Source organism: Pongo pygmaeus, chromosome X, assembly GCF_028885625.2.
Source record: "Pongo pygmaeus isolate AG05252 chromosome X, NHGRI_mPonPyg2-v2.0_pri, whole genome shotgun sequence".
Lineage (NCBI taxonomy): Eukaryota > Metazoa > Chordata > Mammalia > Primates > Hominidae > Pongo > Pongo pygmaeus.
Window position 1 is genome coordinate 140,808,047 of NC_072396.2, and position 13,601 is coordinate 140,821,647.

General features: G+C 40.8%; 1 protein-coding gene across 1 annotated transcript in view; it reads left to right on the plus strand.

Annotated features, from left to right (window-relative positions):
• The first annotated feature begins 235 nt into the window (after positions 1 to 235).
• The window catches only part of ADGRG4 (adhesion G protein-coupled receptor G4), a 121,368-nt gene continuing 108,002 nt past the window's right edge, over positions 236 to 13,601 (plus strand). Inside the window, exons 1-4 of the mRNA XM_054472067.1 lie at positions 236 to 273; positions 3,412 to 3,486; positions 4,134 to 4,302; positions 8,052 to 8,130. Coding sequence (XP_054328042.1) covers positions 8,061 to 8,130 — 70 coding nt within the window. The 5' untranslated portion in view covers positions 236 to 273; positions 3,412 to 3,486; positions 4,134 to 4,302; positions 8,052 to 8,060. The remainder of the gene's footprint in view (positions 274 to 3,411; positions 3,487 to 4,133; positions 4,303 to 8,051; positions 8,131 to 13,601) is intronic.

Genomic DNA, 13,601 nt, shown 5'->3' on the forward strand with positions numbered 1-13,601 from the left:
CCTCCCCCCTCCCACCACCCCACAACAGACTCCGGTGTGTGATGTTCTCCTTCCCGTGTCCAAGCGTTCTCCTTGTTCAATTCCCACCTATGAGTGAGAACATGCAGTGTTTGGTTTTACATCCCTGCGATAGTTTGCTGAGAGTGATGGTTTCCAGCTTCATCCATGTCCCTGCAAAGGACATGAACTCATCATTTTTTACGGCTGCATAGTATTCCATGGTGTATATGTGCCACATTTTCTTAATTCAGTCTATCATTGATGGACATTTGGGTTGGTTCCAAGTCTTTGCTATTGTGAATAGTGCCACAATAAACATACGTGTGCATGTGTCTTTATAGCAGCGTGATTTATAATCCTTTGGGTATAGACCCAGTAATGGGATGGCTGGGTCAAATGGTATTTCTAGTTCTAGATCCCTGAGGAATCGCCACACTGACTTCCACAATGGTTGAACCAGTTTACAGTCCCAGCAACAGTGTAAAAGTGTTCCTATTTCTCCACATCCTCTCCAGCACCTGTTGTTTCCTGACTTTTTAATGATCGCCATTCTAACTGGTGTGAGATGGTATCTCATTGTGGTTTTGATTTGCATTTCTCTGATGGCCAGTGATGATGAGCATTTTTTCATGTATCTTTTGGCTGCATAAATGTCTTCTTTTGAGAAATGTCTGTTTATATCCTTTGCCCTCTTTTTGATGAGGTTGTTTGTTTTTTTCTTGTAAATTTGTTGGAGTTCATTGTAGATTCTGGATATTAGCCCTTTGTCAGATGGGTAGATTGCAAAAATTTTCTCCCATTCTGTAAGTTGCCTGTTTACTCTGATGGTAGTTTCTTTTGCTGTGCAGAAGCTCTTTAGTTTAATTAGATCCCATTTGTCAATTTTGGCTTTTGTTGCCATTGCTTTTGGTGTTTTAGACATGAAGTCCTTACCCATGCCTATGTCCTGAATGGTATTGCCTAGGTTTTCTTCTAGGGTTTTTATGGTTTTAGGTCTAACATTTAAGTCTTCAATCCATCTCGAATTATTTTTTGTATAAAGTGTAAGGAAGGGATCCCGTTTCAGCTTTCTACATATGGCTAGCCAGTTTTCCCAGCACCATTTATTAAATAGGGAATCCTTTCCCCATTGCTTGTTTTTGTCAGGTTTGTCAAAGATCAGATAGTTGTAGTTATGTGGCATTATCTCTGAGGGCCCTGTTCTGTTCCATTGGTCTATATCTCTGTTTTGGTACCAGTACCATGCTGTTTTGGTTACTGTAGCCTTGTAGTATAGTTTGAAGTCAGGTAGCATGATGCCTCCAGCTTTGTTCTTTTGGCTTAGGATTGTCTTGGCAATGTGGGCTCTTTTTTGGTTACATGTGAACTTTAAAGTAGTTTTTTCCAATTCTGTGAAGAAAGTCATTGGTAGCTTGATGGGGATGGCATTAAATCTATAAATTACCTTGGGCAGTATGGCCATTTTCACGATATTGATTCTTCCTACCCATGAGCATGGAATGTTCTTCCATTTGTTTGTGTCCTCTTTTATTTCACTGAGCAGTGGTTTGCAGTTCTCCTTGAAGAGGTCCTTCACATTCCTTGTAAGTTGGATTCCTAGGTATTTTATTCTCTTTGAAGCAATTGTGAATGGGATTTCACTCATAATTTGGCCCAAATCTCCTTAAGCTGATAAGCAACTTCAGCAAAGTCTCAGGATACAAAATCAATGTGCAAAAATCACAAGCATTGTTATACACCAATAACGGACAAACAGAGAGCCAAATCATGAGTGAACGCCTAGAGCCTTTTCTACCTCCCCCAGCTGCAACATTAAATGCAGAATCTTTGCTTACTGGGCTCATATCTATTAATGTGACCTGTTCCAACTTTAAAACAGAAACTTTTTGAGGGGAGATAGAGTTATCTGTTTTGTTTGCTGCTGAATCCTTAGCATCTCAGAATGTTGCCTGTACACAGTGGGCACTCAAATGATTGCGGATTATATGAATACTGTTATGCTTGAAAAATAAGTTGCAGAAGAATAGGTAATAATAGCTAATACTTAATAAAGCATTCATTACGTACCAGGTAGTGTTTTAAGTGCTTTACATATATTATCTCATTGATTTTATACAAATAATAGAGGTGGATACCATCATCACCATTAAATCATCATCATCATCATCATCATCATTTCCATGTTGCAGATGAGGAAGCTGAGGCAGTGAGACGTTAGGAAAACCATGTAGTCTGGCTTCAGAGTCTGTTTTATTAGCTACTATGGTGTACTGTATCTCTTGTGGTATGACCCCTTTTATAGTATGTTTAAAAACATGAGCCTGGTGCAGTGGCTGACACCTGTTATTCTGGCACTTTGAGAGGCCAAGGTGAGAGGGTTGCTTGAGGCCAGGAATTTGAAACCATATGGGCAATATATCAAGATGCCATCTCTACAAAAAATACAACAATTAGCAAGGTGTGGTGGTGGATGCCTGTGGTTCCAGCTACTCTGGAGGCTGAGGTGGGAGGATTGCTTGAGCCAGGAATTTGAGACCATATGGGCAATATAGCAAGATGCTATCTCTACAAAAAATACAAAAATTAGCCAGGTGTGGTGGTGGATGCCTGTGGTCCCAGCTACGCTGGAGGCTGAGGTGGGAGGATTGCTTGAGCCTGGGAGATGGAGGCTGCAGTGAACCTTGATTGTGCCAATGTGTTCCAGAATGGGCAACAGCCAGACTCTGTCTCGAAGGAAAGACAGACAGACAGACGGACAGAAAGAAAGAAAGAAAGGAGGGAGGGAGGCAAATTTATGTGATGTTTAAAAACATGTAGTATCACTATGCAAAATAGTACTACAGACTGTTAAGGAATGCCCACATATGTAGTGAAAGTATAAAGGAATGCATGGGAATGACAATGAGCAGGCAATCATTGGTAGTTGGGTGGTAGTTTTTAAGTTGGCAATCAAGTATAAGTAAAATTGTCCTTCAAAGTCTCTTAAGGAGTTGTCAGCATAGATGATTTTTCCTCCAGCATTGGACCCTTTTGCTGTTTCTATGGTTGAGCCCCAAATTCAATAGCTGACTTGCTATTCCCCACCAACTGTCCTGGTGGGATGCTCACACCAGGAAAGGGAGAGGGAATGAAGAAGGCTTGGACCTTCAACAGATTAAGGGTCTGTTCTAGTGTTAGAAACAGGGACAGAGTTGCAACAAGTCAATCAGCTCAGCCCTCTCTGTGGGAGGACAAGTAAATCAGCAGAGCCATATGGCTATCTAGGCCTTTGAGTTTCCAGGCATGGATGGCTCATAACATCCTGTGATAGCCTTTTCTGGTGCTTATCAATTCCTATTGTCAATAATGACTTATTTATATCTAACTCACATCTCCCACTGCAATTTCAGCCAATTTCCTACTTCTCTGTAGATATGGAGAGCAGATGGTCAACATTCTCTTTATAACCTTCCAGGGAATGGAAGATACCCGTTGAAGCCCTCCCAGGTGACAATTGTTTTCCTGACAAAAGAGTTCCAATTTCTTTTTTTTTGTACAAATTTAATTTTCTAGTCAATTATTTCATTTGTGCTATGTTGGATTTTTAACAAAACATAGTGTTTTTCTTTGAGAAAAAATAACTCATGCAAATGATTACAATTCTTACAGTACAAAAGCATGTTCAGTGAAAACTGAGGTTTCCTCCCACCCAAAACTCCTCAGTTTCCATCTCTAGAAGCAACTATTCTTACCAGGGTCCTTTTCCAGAGATATTTGATGACATATCTAAGTATATATAAATAATTCTCCTCTAAATTCTTTTCTTCATTTCAGCAAACATTAATTAAGCACCTACTATGTGTCAGGCACTGTGCTAACTCCTGGGGCAGGGCACAGAAAGAACAGGATGTGTTTCCCTGTCCTCAGGAAGCTTACACTCTAGTAGGGGAGAAAGGCATAGTTTATGAAGTATTGATTGAGCGCCCTCTATGTGCCAGGCAGCATGCGAACCACTGGAGAACTGGAGTTCCTGCCCTACCAGAGCTTAGTGTTGTGAGGGAGACAGATCAATGAGCAGGCATGGTGTGAAATATAAACACATGCCAGGCAAGTGTCAATATGTTTCTTGGTAATGGCTCCACATCTTCTTGTAGGCTGTGTGACCCCACGTTGGGGACAGGTCACAAAACCTAAGCCTTGTGCCTACTGGAAAGGAGAAGCAGTGGAGTCTTAGACAGGAGCAGTCGTGCTGGAACCTGGTGCTAGGCGCTGGGCCAAGCACTTTACATACTGTGTGTTATGTAATCTTCACAGCAATATGAGGTGAGTTCCACGGTCAGTATTTTACAAATGAGGACACTGGGGGCTCCAGAGAAGTTAGGGAACTGGCCACAAGTCACACAGGTGGGACTCAAACTCAAGCCTGTCTTTCCGCAGAGCCTGGGTTCTTATTCACTACTCTGATCACAATTTGTGGGTTTTGGGGTGAATCATGGATAATTCCAATACACCTCCTCCTTCTCCGTTCCCCTGTGAAGAATCCTGGCCTTAAGCTGGGTCGACTCAGCCTCCTATTAGACTGAATTTTCTGTTGAAGATATGAGATGAAGAGGAAAATGCACTGGTTTGGTAGTCAGGACACCTTGGTTCTAGCTCCTGCTTTACCTTTCACAAGCTCTATGACTTTGGATGAGTCATTCTACCCTTGGGACCCCAGGGGCCTCACCTGTGAAGTTCAGAGGCTGACAAGGATCATCTCTGAATCCTCCATGGGATTTGGTGGTATTTCTGTCACCCCTAAGGGGCTGTAATGACACCTTCTGGGACAAAAACAACATCCCCTTCTTGAGATGAACATAAAGCCAGTTCAATAAATCTATTTACCTTCGAGACGACTTGAAGAATAAATGTCCAGTGAGGGTAAATAGCTGGCTTCACCTTACTGATGGAGTAAGATGTGAATATGTTCATGCCTCTTTGGCCTTTGCTTTCTGCTCATAGTTCTGAACACTACACCTCCTCCTCCCCACTTTCTCAGTAAAGTGAAATGAGCCTTAGTCAAGTAAACAAGTACCCTTTTAATATATCCAATTTAATTAAAGCAATAATCAACTGGGAACTGAAGATAATCCTTAGTGAAAACTGGGAAAGAGCCCTCAAATTAATGGGTTATTGCAGGGTTGTAATAATCTGAGAACTTTGCCCATGCTGATTTTATGCTCAGGAGAGCAGCCCCATGACGTGCTACAAGCCGCAAAAAGAGGATCTACCCGGATCAATAAGCCCCATAAAGCTAAGAGCAGAGAGGCTGGTTTGATGCAGAAAAGAAGGTGACTGAGGCATGGACAGCAGAAAATGAGTCTCCTGTTTTGTGCTTCTTTCATTTCACATCAAACATAGGAATTTAGAGACAATATCTGGTCATTTGGGGGTGGGAAGTTAAAAGAGTCCAGTTCTCAGGTAAGTGTCTCTCTTCTTCCCTTCCTCCTTCCCTCCCTCTTTCCTTTCCTTCCTTCTTTCCCTCTTTCCCCCTCTCTCCTTCTTTCCCTTAAATTTTTCTGAACCACAAAATTAAGAAATACGCATCATGAAATAACCAAATTGCTTGAAATTGTGTGAGGTATAAAATTCAAGTCTTTAATCCTCACCCTTTCTTTCTCTTTTCCTTCCTCTTTCTTTACTTTTCCTCCTTCCTTCCTTTTATGTTTTTTCAAAATTGTGAAAGTAATGTATGCTCATTGTAAAAGCAAACAGTACAGAATCACAGGAAGTATAAAGGAAACATTTAATTCCCATTTTTCCTTCCTATCTCTTTCCTCCCCTTCCTATCTTCCTTACCTTCCTCTCTCTCTCCCTTTCTTCCTTTCTCCTTTCCTTTGATTTTTAAAATTATGTAACTAATTTATAATCTTTGTAAAATAACCAAACAGTACAGAACAGTATGGAAAAGTCGTATGCCCCACTCCCTTTCCTCAACCCACCTTTTCTTGCCTTATATATAGACTTACCTTATTCCTTTTTTTTTTTTTTGGAGACAGAATCTCGCTCTGTCGCCCCGGCTGGAGTGCAGTGGCATGAACACAGCTCACTGCATTGTTTGTCTCCCAAATTCAAGTGATTCTCATACCTCAGCCTCTCAAGTAGCTAGAATTATAGGCATGCACCACCATGCCTGGCTAATTTTGTATTTTTAGTAGAGACAGGGTTTCACCATGTTGCCTAGGCTGGTTTCGAACTCCTGGCCTCAAGTGACCCAGCCGCCTCAGCCTCTGAAAGTGCTGTGATTACAGGCATGAGCCACCACGCCCAGCCTTTATTCCTTTTAATGGTTGCATAGTATTCTGTTGTGTAAATGTCCCATGATTTATTTATTGGGCACCAGGTAAGTTTCTGAAACATACCTTGAAGTTGTTATAAAAGTTTAGAGGAAATGGAAGAAAAATATAAATTGGATTACTTGCTGTTGAAAATCCCATTTTATAGATAGCAATCATATCCATTTCTATAGCACTTTATGCTTTGAAAATTGCCTTCGAAGTATCATCTCATTTGATCCTCTTCAGGAGCAGCTCTGAGAAATATGCAGATTATTATCTCCATTTTTACAGATAAGGAAACTGAGGCCCAGGGAAATTAAGGAACAGAAATATGTATGGCCTCACAGCCAGTTACTGATTCTTAGCCTAGTCCTCTTATAGCACTATAAATTTAAGCTGCATTTCATTTTGCAAGTCGTAAAAGATTTAGACACCCCCTTACTTCTAAGCTCATAGTTTAGAAAATCCATCCAACTCATACAAATTCTCTTATTATTCTAATGAGAATGGTGGTAGAATCCTTGGTAAATATGAAGAGCCTGATTAATGGCTGGCGTTCATAGCAAGCTCAAGATTCATTTGACTTCCTAATTGGCTTCTCTTACATTAAATGTAAAGTGGGTCTATTCATTCCAAATCCCACTTGGAGGTAGAAAGAAATACAATATGTTGCATTATCTTATAGAAAAGGAAATGTTTAAATCAGTAGTAAATCATTCAGAAGTATATTTTATTTAAAATCAGAAATGCCCATCAGCACCTTACTGCCAATTTTCTGTAACATGTTTCAGTAGGATTTGCAGTTTTAACACCATTTTGTTTGGAGAAAAGAGGGTTTTCAGTGCAATTTCCACATAAGACACTATAGTTACAATTAATTAAGGAGAGAAGCTGGGTGAACGTAATGAAATGGTGATTAGATTTCTCTAAACAGATCTGCCTTAAAAATACAAATGATTTGATGAGTTACTTTTGTCAACAAGGTCTTCTTGCATAACATTTCTTCAAGAAATTTAGGATCATTACAACTACAAGTAGTTGAATTGAAGTTTGTGCACTAGGGTTGAATGTATCACATTTTGGTTTTTTGTTTGTTTGTTTGTTTTTGAGACAGAGTTTTCACTTGTTGCCCAGGTTGGAGCTCAGTGGCGCAATCTCGGCTCACTGCAACCTCCGCCTCCCGGGTCCAAGCAATTCTCCTGCCTCAGCCTCCCGAGTAGCTGGGATTACAGGTGCCTGCCAGCATGCCTGGCTAATTTTTTTTTTTTTTTTTTTTTGTGGAGATGGGGTTTCATCATGTTGGCCAGGCTGCTTGCAAACTCCTGACTTCAGGTGACCGACCCGCTTCAGCCTCCCAAAGTGCTGGGATTACAGGCGTGAGCCACAGCTCCTGGCCTCACATTTTGTAATTATGCATTTAATGTCTGTCCTCCCCACAGGGCTAACTGTCCTATGATGGCAGATATCTGTGTCTTGTCTTCTCAGCACTGTATTCCCAGGGAGCAACACAGTGTCCAGCACATAGAAGGGATTCAATAAAATTTATTGAGCTAGTATATAGATAAATCCATCAGTGAGGTTTCAGCCAGGCTGGGTATCTCTGGTAAATGCCTATCATGTGGTTGGCTGACATGACTTTAAGCAATAGGAAAAACACCTTAGGTGGTATGCAAAGGAGAAGTGTGGTCACATACGCTTAGAAATTGTCTTTTCTGAATATCTGAGCTGGGAATATTTTTGACTTTTTAAACACAGACTTAGACAATGAAAGAACACATCATATATCAGAAGCTTTATGGATTGATTCTCATGTCGAGTTTTATCTTTCTCTCAGGTAAGAAAATGTATTCTTATTATCTCTTTCAATGTCTCATATATAGTAGGTTATAGAAATAAATCATTTGAAAAATACTACCAGTGGAGATTTGCTGGGCTGCCTCTTAATGGTCACCTTTTGGTCAATATGTCTACAGAAGAAGCTGAAGCATCAGTAAGTGAATTCATTCATTCAGTGTTCTGTTCTACTGATAGAGAGCTGGCCTCAAGCAGGCAGTAGCTTGGACTACTGCCTTTGACATTTCTTAAAGCAACTCTGAAATGCCATTTGGGGCTAATGCACACCTAACAGAAGATTTGGGTTTACTTTTGGGCTGTTTCTTCTCCTCCAAAATGCTTTATTTAAAGCTATCTGAAGCATTGTGATACCATCTTTCTGTCTCCATTATATGTATATGGCAAGAATCATAGAATACAGATGGGGAAACTGAGGCATGCAAACAGCTGGTAACAGATTCATAAAGCAATGGGCATATATTCTGGAAGCACCCAGACCTTCCCTAGACTCTATGACAGGAATGAAGATAATTTGTCTCTATTTTGCAGTAGATAATTAAGACAATTCACTGAAGTAGCTGGTAATTTAGAGACTTCAGGAGAAAGTCTTGGTAAACTGCAATCTTGTCCATATTAAGTAAATTCAGTTGGTAACATTGCTTATTTAGCACGTAAGTACTTAGCTAAAAGGTCATAAATGCCAGTGAGTGACAACGCCTGATGAAATTGACCTGGGTTTAATTTGAACGGTCCTCAAGTATAAGAGCTAATCTGCAAAAATACCAAATCATCATCGCCATCAAGAGCAAACACTGGCTTCTTGCTGCATGCAGAGCCTGATGGGAAGCCATGTTTCTCATAATAGAGATTGAAATGGGGCCTGCGGGGTACAGTGGCAACTTTGTCACCTGGCCTGGCCTACCTGCTAAAAAGTTGATTTATTTTTCCTCTACCTGTTTCCTCAAGGGCAAGAAACTGTATTTTCCCAATTTCTTCGTCCAAAGCATCCAACACAGGCCTTGACACACAGTTTAGGTACTTGGTTCATATGTGCTGATTTAATGAATTCATGAAATTTGAAATGATGAAAACTTTCAACATCTGTATGGTGGTGGGGTATATGACACAAACTCCATTGGGTTTTTGTGAAGGGCTACAGGGCGTGGTATAGAGCAATCTAGAATAGTGGAATATGGGAATCTAGTGTAGTCATGGAATAAAAAGTGAAGAGTGTGTGGTACTGAAAAGTTTGCATGGGTTTGCGAGAAACGTCACCGGTCAGTGAAAATTATTATTATTATTATTATTATTTTGAGACAGAATCTCGCTCTGTTGCCCAGGCTGGAGTGCAGTGACACAATCTTGGCTCACTGCAACTTCTGCCTCCCAGATTCAAGCAATTCTCCTGCCTCAGCCTCCTGAGTAGCTGGGATTACAGGCATCTGCCACCATGCCCGGCTAATTTTTATAATGGTCAGTGAAAATTATGATAGATGTGCAGGTCCTCAACCTGCAGAGGTCAATTTAAAGCAGTCACAAGGTTTTCCAGACTGTTTAAGTCTCAAATTCATGAGTCAAACAAGTTTTTTTTGTAGGTTATCAAACATTTAATTATAATTGTTCTTTGACTGCTGAGAAATTCATTACTTTTTTCTTGGAAGAAAAAGACCCTGTCCTTGGAAACAACAGCATAACTAAGGTTCAGTTCCCTTCAGGCTCCAGATGAGTCGCCAGCCTCCCAACTGTGAGGGTCATTATTGGGGAGAGATTAAGGCCAGATTAAGCGGAGGGTGACTCAGAGATGCTCTAACTGGGAGGAGCCAGAGTGTGGAGAAAAACTGTCTCCATAGAAGAATATCAAGTGTTGAGAAGGAGAAACCAAATCTGTATTAAAGTCTATGGGGTGAGAGCAGTGCCAGAAAGAAGAGATGAAGACTGAGGTCAAGAGCTGAATAGTTGCAGAATGGAGCAGGAGGTAAAAAACAAGGCATAAATGAGAGAAGAGGGCCTAGGACTTAGGCTGTATGTGGGACTCGGTTTCCTAGTGCTCTGTCTTAGTCTGCTCAGGATGCCATAACAAAATACTATAGATTGGATGATTTAAACCATGGGCATTTATTTCTCATGTTTTTGGAGGCTGAGGGTTCATGATCAAGGTGCCAGATGATTCAATTCTTGGTGAGGGTCCTCTTCCTGGCTTGTAGACAGCTGCCTTCTCTCTGTGTCCTCCCAAGGCTGAGAGAGAGAGAGAGAGCTCTGCTTTCTTCCTCTTCTATAAGGGCACTAATCCCACCATAGGGGCTCCACCTTCATGCCCTCATGTAAACCTAATTACTTTCCAAAGGCCACACCTCCAAATACCAACACATTAGAGGTTGGGGCTTCAGCACAGGATTTTAGGGGAGGGGGAAACAAACATTCAGTCCATAACATGATTTTCCTCTTAATGGTGCTGGCTATTGGCTGTGTAATGGGTATGGGTAAGTTTGGGTTGAAGACATAGGGCTATAGTAGTTGTCGTAAGGTCTTGCTCATACCATGTATACACACACACACACACACAGACACACACACACACTCATACCCCAAGTGGAGTAGGACAGGCTTTGCTGGCTGAAAGAGTGTAACATGTGTTCTGGAGCATTCTTGAGGTGGGAAGCTGGGGTTTTGTGACATTCTTGAGGTGGGAGGCTGGGTTTTTGAGGCACTTAGCCTCTACAGTCAGTAACTTTTGCTCCTATATTGGATAGGCAATTAGTCAATCTGGGCCAGAATCAACTTTCCTGAGAAGTTGTCACATATGCAGAGACAACCTGACCAGGAATTCTTTTGACACAGGAGAGCCCCAGAGCCATGTCAGAAAATCAGTCCTTATGCTGTAGAGACAAACTAGGCCAGGGCAGTCAGGACACAGCAGGAGTGTAGAGGTAAAGAAATTCTTCTTCTGGAAGGTGTTTGTGTAGCCAGGGGTCAGGAAAAGCCCTATCTTTTCTTTTTTAAAAAAATTTTATTTTTTAAATTGTAAATAGACACAGGATCTTACTGTGTTGCCCGGACTGGTCTTCAACTCCTGAGCTCAAGTGGTCCTCCCACTTCAGCCTCCCAAAGTGCTGGGATTACAGGCGTGTCCCACCCTGCCTGGTCTATCTTTTCTTGAGAAACTAATTCCATGAGAAAGGAGAAGTGGAGGATAAACTTTGAGCAGAAACTAAATTTCTGTATGAATTCAAGAGTTGAGCTGTCCAATACGGTAATTACTTGCAACATGTGGCTAGGTTTTAATTAATTAAAATTAAGTTAAAAATTCAGTTCTTAGTAATACAAGCCAGGTTTTAAGTTCTTAATAGCTACAGGTGGCTGGTTGCTACCATATTAGGCATTGCAGATACAGAACATTTCCATATCACAGAAGGTTTTATTAGACAGCACTGTTCTAGAAGGTTGTAGAGACTGGCATTTGAGAAAAGACATTTGTTTTAAACAGCTTTATTGGGCTGGGTGTTGTGGCTCATGCCTGTAATCCCAGCACTTTGGGAAGCCAAGGCAGGTGGATCACTTGAGCTCAGGAGTTTGAGACAGCCTTGGCAATATGGCGAAACCCCGTCTTTACTAAAAGTACAAAAATGAGCTGGGCATGGTGGTATGCACCTGTAATTCCAGCTACTCGGGAGACTGAGGCGCAAGAATCACTTGAACCCAGGAAGTGGAAGTTGCAGTGAGTCAAGATTGCGTCATTGCACTCCAGCCTGGGCAACCGGAGTGAAACCCTGTCCCAAAAATAAAATAAAATAAAATAAAATAAAATAAAATAAAATAAAATAAAATAAAATAAAATAAAACAAAACTAAAATAAAACAAACAGCTTTATTGAAATATAATTTACATACCATACAGTTCACCCATTTAAAGTATACAATCAATGGTTTTCAGTATAGAGTGGTGCAACCATCACTACTATCTAATTCCAGAGCATTTTTATAACCCCCAAAAGAAATACTATACTCTCCATTCCTCCCCCAGCACTCCAGGCCTTGGCAATCAGTAATCTGTTTTCTGCCTCTATGAATTTGCCTATTCTGGACATTTCAAGTAAATGGAATCATACGATATGCAGCCTTTTGTGACTGGCTTGTTCCACTTTACACAATGTTTTCAAGGTTCATCCATGTGTAGCATGCATCAGCAGTTCATTTATTTTTATTGCTGAACAATATTCAATGGTATGGATATACCTCATATTTTTTTCCATTCACCAGTTGATGGACATTTAAATTGTTTCTACATTTTGACTATTATGACTAATGCTGTATGAACATTTGTGTACAAGTTTTGTGTGGACATACGCTTTTATTTCTTTTGTGGATATACCTAGGAGTGGAATGGCAGAGTCAAATGTAACTTTATGATTAACATTTTGAGGAGTTCACAGACCATTTTCCAAAGAGGCTGCATCATTTTACATCCCCACTAGCAGTGTATGAAGGTTCTAATTTCTCCACATCCTCACCAACACTTGTTATTGTCTATCTTTTTGATCATAGCCATCCTATTGGAAATGAAGTGATACTCCACTGTGGTTTTGATGTGCATTTCCCTATGACTATTAAGCATTTTTTCATGTGTAAAAACAGACATTTTGTCTAACAATACTCAAAGCCTTTCACCTGGGAAATTATGCGTTCTAGACTCTGAAGCATAAGTTCTTTCTTTTTAATTTTTTCAGATACGTATTTCCTTGAGTTGGCACAGGCATAGCACATTTGTCCAGCATAGGACAGATGAAAAAGGCTCATATGATAGCCTGTTTGAGCTTGAGCATGTCACTTAGGAGGGTGACTGACCACCATATTCTCTCTCAGGCTAGTAAGTTGTACAAATTTTCTTCAACAGTAAAAATATTGACAGGGAATTGCATAGGCTGAAAAGTAGGTCTGAAACAGTTTTTCCCATGTTGTTCATCGCCCAGAGGTGGATGGGCTTCTAGGATCCTTGGCTTGGATTTTTGTTACGTAGGTACTTTTGAGTTGGTCTATCAAGGTAGGGCTTATGGGAGCTGTTAGCATCACAACATAGAGACCTTAGTAGAGGGCCCTGTAATTCCACTGCCAGGTAATGATCAGTAGTCTTTCCTCTTCTGGAAATGGCTCCTCTGCACACACCATTATGCAAACTTAGGGGCTATGTTTCATTCTTCCCTTTCTCTGACCCTCCACATCTAATCCATTGAGTCTTGTTCATGCCACCTCAAAAATACATCCTAAATCTGACCGTTTTCTTTTCTTTTCTTCTCTCTCTCTCTTTTTAAACCATTTTAACTGCTTCCGCTATGGGCTGAGCCACCATCATTTTCTCTTGGTTGACTTCAGTAGCCTCCTAATGTTCTCCCTGCTTTCACTCTTGCTCTGCTACAGTCTATTCTCCACACAGCAGCCAGAATGATCCTTTAATGCATCAAGTCAGATCATACCACTC